General features: G+C 40.9%; 1 protein-coding gene across 1 annotated transcript in view; it reads right to left on the reverse strand.

Moving 5' to 3' along the window:
- Positions 1-5,545: 5,545 nt before the first annotated feature.
- LOC111141155 (sarcoglycan delta) overlaps positions 5,546-15,058 on the reverse strand; it is a 378,621-nt gene continuing 369,108 nt past the window's right edge. The window contains exons 6-7 of the mRNA XM_022493516.1: positions 7,217-7,340; positions 5,546-5,849 (exon numbers count right to left, since the gene is read on the reverse strand). Coding sequence (XP_022349224.1) covers positions 5,676-5,849; positions 7,217-7,340 — 298 coding nt within the window. The 3' untranslated portion in view covers positions 5,546-5,675. The remainder of the gene's footprint in view (positions 5,850-7,216; positions 7,341-15,058) is intronic.

The following is a 15,058-nucleotide window of genomic DNA, read 5'->3' on the forward strand; positions in this document are numbered from 1 at the left end:
GGTTCCTATTCTATAGACAGGTAGATTTGGACTCTAAATATACTTCTTGCCTACAGCAAGTTCTCCTTTGTTCTATTCCAATGGCCAAACTCAAGGACAAGGAACTGCTATTAGGACTTGCCGGGCTGTGATGGAGAACCAGTTAGCAATGTTGTTGGACCACTGAGACTGTTAAGGGATGGATTGGATACCATCAATACTGTTAGGACACCATACCACCGAGTGCATCAAAGGGCCCCACATTCTGGAATTGCTCTCTTTTCTCAAAGGAAGATGCTAATTTCCTACTCTGTCAGTATCTGTAACAAGAAGTGCGTGTGTGGCGGGGGTGTTTGTGTGTGTGTGTGTGTGGTAAAACCAAAGCAAATAGCATATGTGAGCATGGGTCCCCCTAAACTGGAGATTTTTTTTTTTCCACACTTGTGCACTAACAATACTCAAAACAAAGACTTCCCGCAAATAATGATTTTCCCTTTGCCCATCCAGCCCTGCCTTGAGAAATTTCAAGGACTCTGTTATGAAGAAAGCTTTTAAGAACCACAGAAATCCCATTGCTTTTGAAAGGGCTAATGTGTGTGGTATGGTGTGCTGGGTGAAGCAGCAGGCTTCAGACTGCTTTATCTCTTATCAGTGGGTTTAGCTTTGTGAATGAGAAATTCAGAGGCAACTGTATAATTTTAAATTCAGATTGCCACAAAGAAAGAGATGCATCTGACATCCCAATGCAGTAGTTTTGACGATTTTAATGGAAATAAGGTGGAAGTGGGGGAAACTTCCCCTGAGGAAAAAGTGATGAAAGACTGAAAGACATTTTTATCTTTGAGATAAAAGGCCTGTTTTCTAAGGTGGTTTTTTTATTATAACCTCACCCCCACCCCCCACCTGCTAGTGGGCCACGTATGCATGCAAACGTATCATTCTAGGAGGTGCTTCATTATCCTTTTGGGGCCTAAGATTTCCTGGTGCAGGGGAAAGAGAGCGAACCATCTTGTTTTGTTCACAACTGACTTCAATGAGATTCTCACCTTTCACAGAGCCTTTAAAAATAAGAATCAAGAGCTTACAGGGATCTGTTCACCAATTTGGTCCAAACATCATGCTACCTTTTGCCTAAAATCAACAAAAGCAAGATATTCTCACATAGCTGCTTCTGCGGAGGGCAGTGTTGCCGATTTAATCCTCTTTTGGTTGAATCCAGATAAAATGCAGAAGGGCTCTTTAAGTGATGTTGACTGGGGTCTGGTAAATGCTCCTGGTTGTTTTCATTAAAAAAAAAAAAAAAATCTTTCTTTTCTGACAGGAATGCTCATGCTTACAAAGACTCATTCATTACTGATGCTGTTTCAGTAATATAAGAATGGATTTAGCAGTAGATTTGTTGACTGAAGGAACAGATCTCTGGTAGGAACTTGTCTTATGACACAGAGGCAGAGATGTTGGAATTCAAAAATTCAAAATAGGTCTTTTTTTTTTTTTTTTTTTTTTTTTGCGCTCCTGCTACACCAAATAAAAAAGACCCAAATTCTTGGAAACAAAATCAAACTGGCATTGATTTGGTTTCCCCACTAAACACCTTCATGAAAGATGTTTACAATATTTTCTCTTTCTACATATTTTAAGATGCTGCTTTCAGTATTTCTCCTCCCCCCATATTTATTATTCTTCCAATATTATTTATTGGTCCCACCAACCCTTCAGGCCAGGTGGGGACACAGGAATGGCGAGTGCACTGGAGGTGTAAATAACTGATCGATGGATGTCCACAAGACACGTTTGGTCAAAGATACTCTCTAGAGGACCACAGAATGAGCATCTTTCTGGAATATGTGATGGTGAGTTGGAAAACCTGTGACACTGCAGAAACAGTCCCTTTAGAAATTCTAAATTTAAACCATAGGACCTCTGCTTTTCTTCTGGCCCTCCAAGATACCAACTCAAGGAACCATTCTCTAATTAAGGGTCCTAAGGAAAAAAACTATTGGAGGAGCACAGTTTTCCTTTTGCACGAAGTCTTCCCCTGACTCCACCCTCCCTTTTTCCACGAATCCTGTGAACCTGCATTTCTCAGACAAGTGGATCACTTTTACTCAAAACATAAGGGTTAACCTTCTTCTTTAGGCAAGAATTTATATTCCTAAGCACACACAGAAATGTAGGGTGACTCCACGCTACTGTGGAGTTTGCTTTCCCTCCAGCTGTGTCCAACACCTAGCACAAATGACCTCTATGTTGGGGTCAGCAAACTTTTCTGGAAAGGTCCAAAGAGTATTTTCTGCTTTGCAGGCCATGAGGTCTCTGGCACAGTTACCTGACCCTATTGTTATAGAATGAAATCAGCCACAGACAACATGGAAATGAATGGATGTGTCTGTGTTACAATAAAACTTTATTTACAAAGACTGGTGATGAGCCAGGTTTGGTCTAGGGACCCCAGTTTGCTGACCCCTGCTCTAGAATTAAACTTTAAGCAGTCTTTGGTCTATGGTTGCTGGATATACAATGAAAATCATCCAAAGGAAACTGACCTAAAGGAAGTTAAAGCCAATTCAAGTTTATAAGCTCTATCCCTTGGGTAAAGGAACAATTAGAAAGCCTCATACCAAGTTTCCACCTGCAGAGACGCCACCGTAAGAGCTTTTGAAAACCTTTCTCATATGCTAGTAGTTTAAGACTGAACTTTTAAGACTTGTTGAACAGATAACAAATAGAACAGAGTGCTAAACATATTTGGAGATCACTTTTTAATTAAAAAAAATCTTCTGAAGACTATTAGCATACTAGAACTTCTAGAATATTGATTCACTTGAACTCTTTTGTCACGCCACCTGCTGTTTAATATGCTGGAGTGTGATTTTCTAGAAGATATTATATAAAGATTAGAAAGAATCTCACTTTTTAAAATGAAAGTTTATCGGATTTTAATGTAAAAGGTTTTTTTTCCCCAGAATTAAAACTTTCTCTTATAACCATGGACAAATATTCTAGTTGGAGGAAGTTGGGAGAACAAAATGTACATTGAGGAACTTTGAATGCATTTTACTGATTTCTGTAGTCTGAACTGAAATACATAATTTAGTCCATGCCAGGTTTCCTGCCTATTACCTGGTATTTTGTAGTCAGTTAGTACAAATGAAAATCAGAATTTTTTTTATCATGTCTGTCCCCCATAGGTGCTTGATTTCATTCTTGGTTTGCTATTATTATTATTTTTTCTTATTTGTGATCTGATTCCCTTTAGGACTGAATTCTGCAAGGGATCACATCACTATGTTTTATTGGCATAAAATCCCCAAGGTTCTGATCTCAGATTTTCCCATGATGATTAGAACAAAATCAGAGGAAAGAGGTTTAGGGAGCCTTTTGTTTTCTTGTCATCCATAGATTCTGTACTTGGGATGGCAAAATGCAAAGATGGTCTGTCTGCTTAAAAACATTTTGTGTTAAGGTATTTAGCCACAGAGGGCCTCACGGCTACTACTGTTTGTCTGAATGACATGGGGAAGATGTTCCTCGTAGCCAAGTGGGGGTGGGGGGGCGGCTCTCCTATTTGGCAAAACCCTGTATGTAGTACATGTAGATGCTAGCAGTAGGATTCTACAGGACATAAATAATGCCAATCCAAAGCAACTTGACACCTTCTTAGGGTTTTCCTTTTTAGCTTCTACTGCTACAAACTAAGTAGTCTTGCCCTTGAACAGCTCAATTCTTCTACATGGGATACAGAGGAGGAGTGACTGGAGGGAATATAGGGTCTGGAAGCCAGCAGAGCTGCTGGTCAGGCTAGGAAACCTCCCCCCTGTTTGGCCCCCACCCGCTCCTAAGTGACTAAGCAACACACAGCTTACTTTTATATCCTTTGTATGCAAACCTCAGCCTGATGCTGGAGTGTCCTCTCAAAAATATCAAATCTGTTATTCATTTCCTGTGACAAATCTTCCCCCACTTGTGAAGTAAGAAAAATTAAAACCTTGAAGAAAACACAAATGTCATTCGGGCCTACAAATACAACCTCATTTAGGATCGTGGGGCCACTGCTTGGCAAATGGCGTCCGGTACTGTCTAAGCAGTTATGACTCCATTTGGGCTCCTGTGAGACCACTTCTGTCAGCCACTTGGTTTGTCTACCAGCTTTTAAGAGGCCCACTCATGACTGAACCATTCCCCTCCAATCACCCAAAATAAACTACAGTTGTAACAACAAGATAAACAGGATGTGCTTCTCCTTGCTGAGTGCATTGACTTAAGGCATAGGCACATTTCCCCCTCTTTGAACAGAGATGGTGTAATCCCTTGTCCCAGCACAAGAGCTGGCCAGGGTGACCCTGGAGCACGATGATGAAGGTGGAGGGATGAGAGGTAGCTGATGGCGGGAACCAGGGAGGTGCTTCCACGTATCGAGTCATGATGCTGCTGGGCCATGGAAACACAGTGAATCTGAGAGAGACATGTGACTCAGTTTATATTAATTTCCAGTGACCATTTCTGGGGGCATGCATTTCAGATCTGTGATTCTTGGGTCACTATTCTTGGAGAAAACATAATGGTGGCCTTAGGAATATGAATAGCCCAACAAACATATATATAAGAAGATGGAAGCCAGAGTTTGTGCATGCCTTTAGAAAGAAAAGGCGAGTCTCCAAATTACCTACCAATCCCAGGATACATAGAAAAATTAATTAGGTTTTCTATGCTGTTCTTAATTAGGTTTCTGTCCCTCAATGGCTTCTCTTCAGGTAGGGGTTCTTCTCTTAATGATTTTGATGGACCCGTTCACTTGGGGCTGGAGTCTGCTGGATAAAGTCAGAAGTGAGGATGAAACAGACTTGGAGCCATTTTGTCCTTCAAACAGAGACACACCACCCATGTATTCTTTGCCTGTCAGGCCACGGAGTCGCTTCCAGCAGACTGAGGAGCAGCTGTTATCCTATTTTGTGCTGATTTACAACTCCTATTTTGATTGTGGGATAATATGTGATTTTTGAAGGAGGCTAGCAGGAGTTGGGTGAGCAGTTTAAACTTTGCTGAAATTCATCCTCCACATTCATGCAACTACAGAAGCCCCAGTACATTTGGCCCTGAAGGGAGAACAGCCCTTTGTGTTCCTGCAGCTGACTTCTGTGGCACTGCCCCATCCCTCGCTTGAAAGGCGGGATGTGGGCCAGCCTTCCTAAAAGTAAAAATGGAAACGAAACGTCTATTTCAATACAAGGGTCTCACTGCTCGAGGGTGACTTGGAGATTCCCGCCATCACTGCCCTGTAATGACACTACAGGGGAAGACACGTGGCTCCTCAAACATGTTGGTGAATATTCGGTTAGGTGTCTGATACACTGTGTGATTTGGAAGGGTGTGAGGAATGTTGGGCCTGCATCAGTGTTTTTGATCTTATCATGTAGGTGGTGGGGTTGACATGGAAATGACGGTGTATCACAGGGTCACCCATGGTTCCTTTTGTACTGAAACCTCATTTTATACAGAGGATATATATATATTTATTTATATATATTTATATATATTTATATCCACCCACACGCATACACACACACACACACGCACACACACACGCACAAGGTCTTTGATAGGCTTTCTGTGTTCTAGTAAAAATAGCTGGCAGCCAGGGTCTAAAGCCAAAAACGGCCTTTCTGCTGCCGACAACGTCCACTATGGATGGTCTCTCAAAGGCAGACACTTGTGTTTATCTGACAAGTGGAACCAGCTCCTGCCTGGGACAGGAATAATCTCCCATTGGCGCAGACGCAGATCTCGAAGACCTTCTGCCTCGTTCCTGTAGGTGTGTAGGATCCGTGAGGCAGTCTAGGTAGTTGGATTTTCGCAGCATCTAACTTAATCTAGAGAGAGCGAATAGGAAGGAAAGAGTAGTTAGAAGCTGCCATCTGTTTTCTTGACATTCAGAGACAGGAGATGAATGTTCAACCTAAATGAGCACCTACTATGTGATGAATATTCTAGGCACTGAGAATTCAGCGTTGAACGCGACAGATAAAATCTCTACCCTCATAGAAGCTTATGTTCTACCAAGACAATGACGCGCTGGTCTATATTAGCAAAAGCGTGTGCAAAGGTATGTCATGCAGATGATGAATTGAATCCCAGAGTGAAATGAATTTGGAAAGGCCGGGTTAACCGTATCTTTACTCTGGGATCTTCAGACCCTCAGCTAGGTCTGTGTGCTGGGAAGACTGCGAATATGCCGTACTTTCCAGTCTTAAATGACTGTTAAGATTATAATCAGTTCCTCCGGAATCTGGATTCTGAGAGCTATAATCTGCGTAGGTAATGTAGTCACTATTTCTAAATGTGTGTGATTTGGAGTTTGGGGCTGTTTGAAGAAACCATTTTGATAAGTGAATGCTTTATCTGACTAGCTCTTTTAAAACAAATACAGCAAATGACCAGTCAAGAGGTGGATTGGGTGCACACAAGCAGGTGGAGATGGATAACCTCTGAGCAGATATGAAAAGTGGAACACAGGTTTGCTTTAAAAAATATATACCATTTTTTCCTCCATTTAAAAACCCTTAAACTGAAAGGTTCACTTCTGAACATAATGAAGACATTTTTAAAAGTCTGCAGTGTAATCCTCTTCTCCTGGGGGTTTGGCTGACCTTGTCTACGCAAGTGTAAGAAGCTAGCTATGCTGTTCACCAAAGTGGGATTATATTGGGCAGAAGAAGGAATATGAGCAGTCCTCCCTCCTCTCGTTGCCTGCTCCTACCCTGTTTTAGTTTTGCCTTGTCCTGACTGGGGATAGCTATTGGCTCCCACTCTCCATTCTCAATTAGAAACATACAAGGTAAAATTTAAAAAGGACTACAAGCAAATCACGTTCAGCTTGAGCCAGGTACATGTGACATATAGCTTCATTAGGCTGGTTACCTAAATCTTGCTTTTGGGTGAGAGAAGGAGAATTCAGAAACCGCATTCATCTCCATAGCCAAGTGCGTAATTCTGTCCTTGTAGTATACACTATTACCTCAGCACTTCACAAATACTGAGTCCTCACTCTTACATGTAGTGGGTTAGGCTTACAACTGTGCTGTTTAACATATCTGCTCCAGACATGAAACCTTCTGATTGGCTCCTCTTGTGAGAAAGGTAGGATCAACTTCCGTGCTAAGGGAGTCTGGAGAAGTTGTGGGGAAGGTTGGCTCGTTGGCTCTGTGTCTCTCCGGACCTGCATCTGTCTTGCCCCTACCTCTCCGTCTTTGGACTCCAACCTCAGCTCGGTTCTGCAGGTGGCTTCCATATTGCCGGCTTCTGCATTAATTTCCACTCCTTTGGGGGCCTCCATCACCAGAGACCGGGTCGGGGACTCCAACCTGAAATACCCACAAGATGAAGATTAAAAACCCCAGTTCACTTTTTTTTTTTCTTTTAGTAAATTTGAGAGGAAGTTGCTGCTCAGAGCATTCACCCAAAATGGCGTTTCAGTATTTGATCAGGAAAGCTTTCCAGCTTTGCTTTACAAACCTGATCAAGTTGATCAGGGAGGAAGTTACCTATCTGGGCTTTATCTTCATTGCATGTCACAAAGATTGCCGGAAGGTCTTCTAGGATCTTGGCTTCATTTTCTCTTACACCAATTCAATTATTGCTCTATTGGTATAATTAACCAAATTCTTACGTAAGTTTTGTTTACTTTTAGAGTAAAGCGATCTTGGGTCTCAACTGTGCTTTCTCAAATTGGTAGATATTCCTTCTACTTCGAAGAAAGAAGCAGAATCAGATAGAGTTTAAAAAAGGGACCTAGGAGTTAGGCAGGCCTAATGTAAGCACTGGGGCTGCCACACTGTGACCCTGACAAGACTCTTCTTCCCTTTCCAGAAGTTCTCAAAGGCTCAGTTTTCTCATCTATAAAGTGTCTCAAATGGTGCTTGGCACATTGGAAATGCATTATATGTATTAACTATTGCCATGACTGCTGTTGGTGTTATTATACCAGCAAATCATAAAGAAATTTCAGGCCTTACTCAACTGGTTGTCAAAAGAAGAAGGAGAAGAGCATTGGTTGTGGAGGATGGCGAGGGTAAGGAATTTGAGGGCAAAGGAGCAGCATGAGGAGAGGTTTTGGTGATATGACTATTGTGTATCTTGACTGCAGTACTGGTTACAGGGCCTTCTGTGTTTGTGAAAACTCACATAACTGTACCCACAAAGAGTGGATTTTCTTATATGTAATTAAAAAAGAAAGGAGAGAAGGTGAATCAGCTACACTCCATGTTAATTATGATAGCAAAACAGGCTAATACTCCTTAGAAAGACCCTTGCCTAATCATTTATATGAAAAACATTAACCATCCCGAGTAGTCTAGATTTTAATACTATTGTCAAACAGCAGTGGACGAGGATCCCCTTCTCTGTTCACAAAGAAGGTATCCTAACTTAGGATGCACGGACCTCAGCATGACTCTCAAACAGCTCTGATTCTGATGAGTTTCCTGTGTTTTATTTCCGGGTCCCCAACTTCTGGATGGTTAGAACATGTTAACGAGGAACAACGTCCTCTCTGCCAACTGCTGGCTCCCCATTCTGCTCCCACCACACCTTGCCAACCCTCTCGGGTTTCAGTAAGTGGCAGGAACAACGAGCTGGCCAGTAGGGACACCACCACCGAGCGATCCCAAGCCCCATCCCACAGGTGCCAAGGACAATTCTTCCACGCTTCTCCAATGTGTTTGCATTTCCCCTGCAGTGACTCAACCAGAGTCCTAAAGAGGAATGACAGGTCTATAGCCCTGGTCAAAGATTGGCTTGAGCTTCCGCTGAACTCATTCTTTCCTTTCTGACCTCATCCTTTGTGATGGCAAAATCCCCCTGTCCCTACTGGCTCCTCACAGGACCTTCACCAAGTGGGTGCTGAGCTGGGGTGGTTCTGCCTCTAACATCAGCACACGTGGGGGAGGGGAATCTTGACACGAGAGCAAGAGGGAGTGACATCTGTGTGGCATAATCTTGCTTTGGACCTTCATCCAATTCAGTTCCACTCTTCCTGTGCTCGTGATCCTCTCACTTTTGAAACATGAGGGTGCTTTTGTGCTATTTTCTTTGTTTCTCTTCCATAAAGTCTGGATGGCTTACACAGTTTTTCCCGCATTTTCTAATGTCTTCTGTTTTTACTCATGTTGATACCTTGCCCTTTATGGCGTAAGTTTCCCTTCCGGTAATATTTCTCCTCTGCTCCAACTTTGTTCACCCTCTTTTTTTTTTCTTTTTTTTTTTAAGATTTTATTTATTTCCTTGACAGAGAAAGACACAGCAAGAGAGGGAACACAAGCAGGAGGAGTGGGAGAGGGAGAACAGGCTTCCTGTGGAACAGGGAACATAAGCTTCCTGTGGAGAAGGGAATCTGAGACCAAGACCTGAAACAAAGGCAGACGCCTAATGACTGAGCCACCCAGGCACACACCACCCCCCCCTTCATTTTTTAAGATTTTACGTTCATCCTCTTTCTCAATGGTACTCCTGTCATTCACCCTCCCCAGATGACAGTCCTCATGCCATCTTCTCTTTCACCTTCTTCTTTCCTCTCTTACTTGACCAGTTAACTTACAACTTCTCCCTACTCAGTGTACTAACTCATCTCTAACCTGGACTATTTGAGTGCCTCTCACATTTCATGTCTCATTCTTCCTTTTTGCCAGTGTACTTCACACATGGGTCTGTTTCCTGAAGTACATTGGGAATATGTCCCTTCTCTTCTCAGTAGGTGACACACACCATGCCAGGAGCTTTATATTATTATCTCATTTATTCCTCACAGAAATCCTCACAAAAATCTTAGTCTTGATTGTGCCCACAAGGACACAGAGGTAGGAGACTTGCCCAGGGTTGTACATCTAGTAAAAGGGCGGAGGCAAGATTCGAATCCAGGTTTAGCCAGTATGTTGTCCACTGTAACTTATCACTTCCAGAAAAATTGGACTTTTTTCCTGTCTATCAGGAAAAGGCCACCTTTTCATGGAATTAGTGCCTATATTTCCAAAACCAGTATCTGTCAGTAAGGGTAGGGTGATGGTCCTGTGTAAGGCTCAGTGACGCAGACTTTCCAGTATGCACTATTTCTCAAACCTTAAACTGACATCAGTGACATCAAATTCAGGAGAGGGTGTATGTGTTCATATTTGGTATGTAGCACTCGAATGATTCATAAAAGATAGCTGGGGTTAGAAAGAGCTTGACATAGAAAAAAAAAATGTCTGAAGCTAGGAGAACTTTATCAGATGAAGCACCGGCATTTTAGACGGGCATTAGAATTCATTTTACTCTTGTTCACTTCCTGCAGACTCTGAGATCAGCAGGAGGGCTCCAGGGACAGAGAAGGGGACTCAGTCTTTCTCTCTCTCTCTCAGCCTTGGAAGTACTAGGGAGCCGAGAAAGAGGGCTTCTCTGAAATTGTCTCCTACTGTGAAAGCTACAGTAAGGGAGAAATGACAGTGTTCTGGAAGCAGAGGCAAAAAGGTAACTGCATTCTGTTTCCCAGCCTACCTTAAACGTCCTTGGCTGTTAGGTAGACTTAATAGTTTATTAAGATAGGGGCGCCTGGGTGGCTCAGTGGGTTAAAGCCTCTGCCTTCGGCTCAGGTCATGATCCCAGGGTCCTGGAATCGAGCCCCGCATCGGGCTCTCTGCTCAGCAGGGAGCTTGCTTTCCTCTCTCTCTCTCTCTCTGCTGCCTCTCTGCCTACTTGTGATCTCTGTCTGTAAAATAAATAAAATCTTTAAAAAAAAAAATAGTTAAGATAGATACTCTTTATTGTTAATGTTACTATTTCCATTGTGGGAAAAAGCTCCTACAAGAGCCCTGTGGGGCCTGCATGGAGCTTGTGATGTCAACTTCTGGCCCTAGATAACCAGTCACAGCACCATGGCTAAAACGGCCTTGAGCAAGAAAAAAAATGGGAGGAGGCTCCCTTCCAGTGAGGGTCCTGCTGGGTCTTGGAAAGGACTACAGCTTCTATTAGAAGAAAGTGCTGCCCTCTTATGGCAGGACCGAAAAAGACGCAAAATGGAACTACAGCCAGAGAGGGAGGTCCAGGGGTTGGGCAAGAGTTCTCAAATTGAGTATCAGAATCCCCCGGAGGGCTTGTTAAAACACAGACTGTGGGCCTCCACCCCCAGAGTTTGTATATCGGAGGTCTAGAGAGGGGTTTAAACACCTGCAGGTGTGGCAGGTTGAAGGTGCTGGTTCTGAAACCAGACTTTGAGAACCATTGCTTTAAAGCAAAGGTCATGAGCTGAGGTGCCCACAAAGACGAGACAGGTGCTATAAATTAGTGACAAGTCTCTAAATAACAATACATGGCAGGTGATGGAAAGGCTTTCTACAGGGGGCAGCTTCTATCCTAAATTCGGCTGGTTACTGATGACCTTGGAGCTCTTTTTCCTCTTCCTACCACTTCCTTTTCTCCAGAGTTACTATTATGAATTTTGTGTTGACTGTTTTCTTGCTTCCTGTTATAATATCACTATAGGCTTGCCTCTTTATACAATGCATTGTTTACCACCATGTGTTTTTTTTTTTTTTTAAAGATTTTATTTATTTATCTGACAGATAGAGATCACAAGTAGGCAGAGGGGCAGGCAGAGAGAGAGAAGAGGAAGCAGGTTCCCTGCTGAGCAGAGAGCCAGACGCGGGGCTCGATCCCAGGACCCCGGGATCACGACCCGAGCCGAAGGCAGAGGCTTTAACCCACTGAGCCACCCAGGTGCCCCCACCATGTGTTTTTGAACTTGATGTAGAGCAATTCCAATTACGTATTCTCCAGTGACTTTTCTGCCCTCAACATTGGATTCCTGAGATGCCTCCATGTGGTAGCACATAGCTGAAATGTATTCAGTCTCCTTGGCATTCTCTATTGTGGTTTGTCCATCCCTCTGTTGGACATGTGGGTTGCTTCCAGGTTTTTGTTTCTATAAACAGTGCATCTACACATATTCTGTATGTGGTTCCTGGTGCCCATGTGTAATTTTCTTTAGGAAAATGTGGAGTGGGATTGCTGGCTCCTAGAGTATGCATAACTATGGCTTTATTAGATGTAAGTTGAGCACACCAGTGTACTGTATATAGTTCCCACTAGTAGTATATAGAGTTCTGGATATTCTACTCTCTTGCTAGCATTTGATAATGTTTTAGTGTGACATGAGTGTGAAATGGGATGCTATTGTCTTTTTAAAATTTTCATTTCCCAGATTAGTAATGGAGTTAAGCATCTTTTCATTTGTCTGTAAATCATTTGGGATTCTCCTTCAGTAAAATGTCTTTTGTCCATTTTAATTGTTTTTATTGTTGTTATTCTGCGTGTGTGAATTTTAACAATACTTTATATTCTGAAAAATAATTATTTAGCAGTTCTATGTACTTAGAATTTCTTTTTTGAGTCTGTGGTTGTGTTATTTCAGTCTGTGCTTAGCATGTTTTTAAGAATGAAGTTTTGCATTTTAATGATAAATTTATGATCTTTTCTCTAGGGTTTGTGTTTTCTGAGTCTTATTTGAGCAATCCTTCCATACACTGAGGCTCATAAAGATCTAATATGCTGTTTTCACATTCAGGTTTTGCTTTTTCATTAAGTCTCTGATTCATCAGCTATTACTTTTTGTGTATGGTCTGAGGTTGGGGTTGAAACAGATGCAGATCCATGATCTCATCATACATTGAAAAGACCTTATTTGGCTCTGTTGTATGGCATCGCCATATACCTATGGGTCTCTTTGGGGGTTTTCTAGTCTGTTTCACTATTCTATTTGTATATCCCTGTGACAATAATTAGTTATTTTAGTTTCCTTATTACAGTTTTCAAAGACTTTTAAAGTCCTCTATCTCATAAGGCAAGTCCTCTCACCTTGGTCTTCATGAATGTCTTAGCTTTTTCTCCACATTCTGCCAACAGTTGTTATTTCTTGTCTTTTTGATTCTAGTGTTTTGATAGGTATAAAGCAATATCTCATTGTGCTTTTGATTTGCATTGATTAGTCATGTTGAATATTTCTCACATGACTCTTGACCATCTGTATGTCTTCTTTGGAATACTGTTTATTCAGGTACTCTGCTCATTTTTTAAACTGGATTATTTTGTTTTGTTTTGGTATTGAATTGTTTAAGTTATTTATATATTTAGATATTAAACCTCTTATCAGACGTATCATTTGCAAATATCTTCTCCCACTCAATAAGTTGCCTTTTCATTTTGTTGATGGTTTCCTCTGTACAAAAGCTTTTTAGTTTAACATAGTCCCAACAGTTTATTTTTGCTTTTGTTTCTTTGGCATTGAGGAGACATAGCTAGAAAAATGTTGGTAAGGCTGATTTCAAGAAAATTACTGCTTATGTCTTCTTCTAGGATTTTTATGGTTTTATATCTCACATTTAGGGCTTCAGTCCATCTTATTTTTGTGTATGCTGTAAGAAAGTGGTTTAGTTCATTAATGTGCATGAAACTGTCCAGTTTCTGCAGCACCATTTGTTAAAGAGTCTGTCTTTTCCGCATTGTATATTCTTGTCTCCTTTGTCATAGATTAATTTACCATGTAAATATGGGTTTATTTCTGGGCTCTATAATCTGTCCCATTGATCTATGTGTCTATTTTTGTGCCAATACCATACTGCTTTGAATACTACAGCTTTGTAGTATTTCTTGAAATTTGGAATTACGATACTTACAGCTGTGTTGTTCTTAAGATTGATTTGAGTATTTAGGGTCTTTTGTGATTCCACACAAATTTTAGAATTACTTCTTTTAGTTCTGAAAAAAAATGCTGTTGGTATTTTCAAACCGACCACACCAAACCTGTAGATTACTTTGGGTAGTAGAGACATTTTAACAATATGAATTCTTCAAATCCATGAGCATAGTATGTCTTTCTCTTTGTGTCATGTTTGATTTCTTTTATCAGTGTTTTATAGTATTCAGAGTATAGTTTTCACCTCCTTTGTTGATTCTTATATATATTTTTTGGGGCACAATTGTAAACGGAATTGTTTTCTTCATTTCTATTTTTAGGGTATAGAAATGCACTAGATTCCTGTATATTAATTTTGTATCCTGAAACTTTATTAATAATCTGTTTTGTGATAGAAAACCCTAAAGACTCTACAAAAAAACTAAAACCCTAAAGACTCTACAAAAAAACTATCAGAAGCACAAAACAGATTATCAATAAAGTTTCAGGATACAACTTAAGAGTCTTTAGGGTTTTCTATGTACAGTTTCATGTCATTTGCAAATAATATATATTTTTTAACAATATGGATGCATTTCACTTCTTCTTATCTGACCACTGTGGCTAGAACTTCTAGTACTATGTTCAATGAAAGTGGTGAGAGAGGACATCTTTGTTTTTCTCCTGATCTTAGAGGAAAAGCTCTCAGTCGTTCACCATTGAGGACAGTATTAGCTGTGGGTTTTTAATATATGGCCTTTATTATGCTGAGATATGTTCCCTCTAAAACCACTTCATGAAGAGTTTTTATCATGGACATTCAATTTTGTCACAGGTCTTTCTCCATCTACTAGGGTAAGATGATTTTTACTTTTTGTTTTATTGATGTGGTGTATCACATTGACTGATTTGTGAATACTGAATTGTCCTTGCATCCCCAGAAATAAAACTCACTTGATCATGATGAGTTATCCTTTTAGTGTACAACTGAATGTGGTTTGCTAATATCTTGCTCAGGATTTTTGCATCTCTGTTCATTGGGGTATTGGCCTGTAGTTTTTTGGTTTGTCTCTGTTTTGTTTTGTTTGCAGCGTCTTTGGTTGTGGTATTCAGGGTAATGTTTGCCTTTAAAAGTATATTTGGAAGCTTTCCTTCCTCTTCTGTTTTTTTAATAGTTTGAGGAGAATGGGTATTAACTTTTCTTTAAATGTTTCATAGAATTCACCTTGTGAATTCACTGAGTTCTGGACTTTGGCTTGTTGGGAGTTTTTTGATTACTGATACAATTTCATTTTGTTCAGATTTTCTATTTCTTCCTGATTCAGTTCTGGAAGGTTATATTTTTCTAGCAATTTATCCATTTTTTCCAGTTTGTCCACT

This window comes from Enhydra lutris, unplaced genomic scaffold, assembly GCF_002288905.1.
Source record: "Enhydra lutris kenyoni isolate GAN:26980312 unplaced genomic scaffold, ASM228890v2 scaffoldscaffold5, whole genome shotgun sequence".
Lineage (NCBI taxonomy): Eukaryota > Metazoa > Chordata > Mammalia > Carnivora > Mustelidae > Enhydra > Enhydra lutris.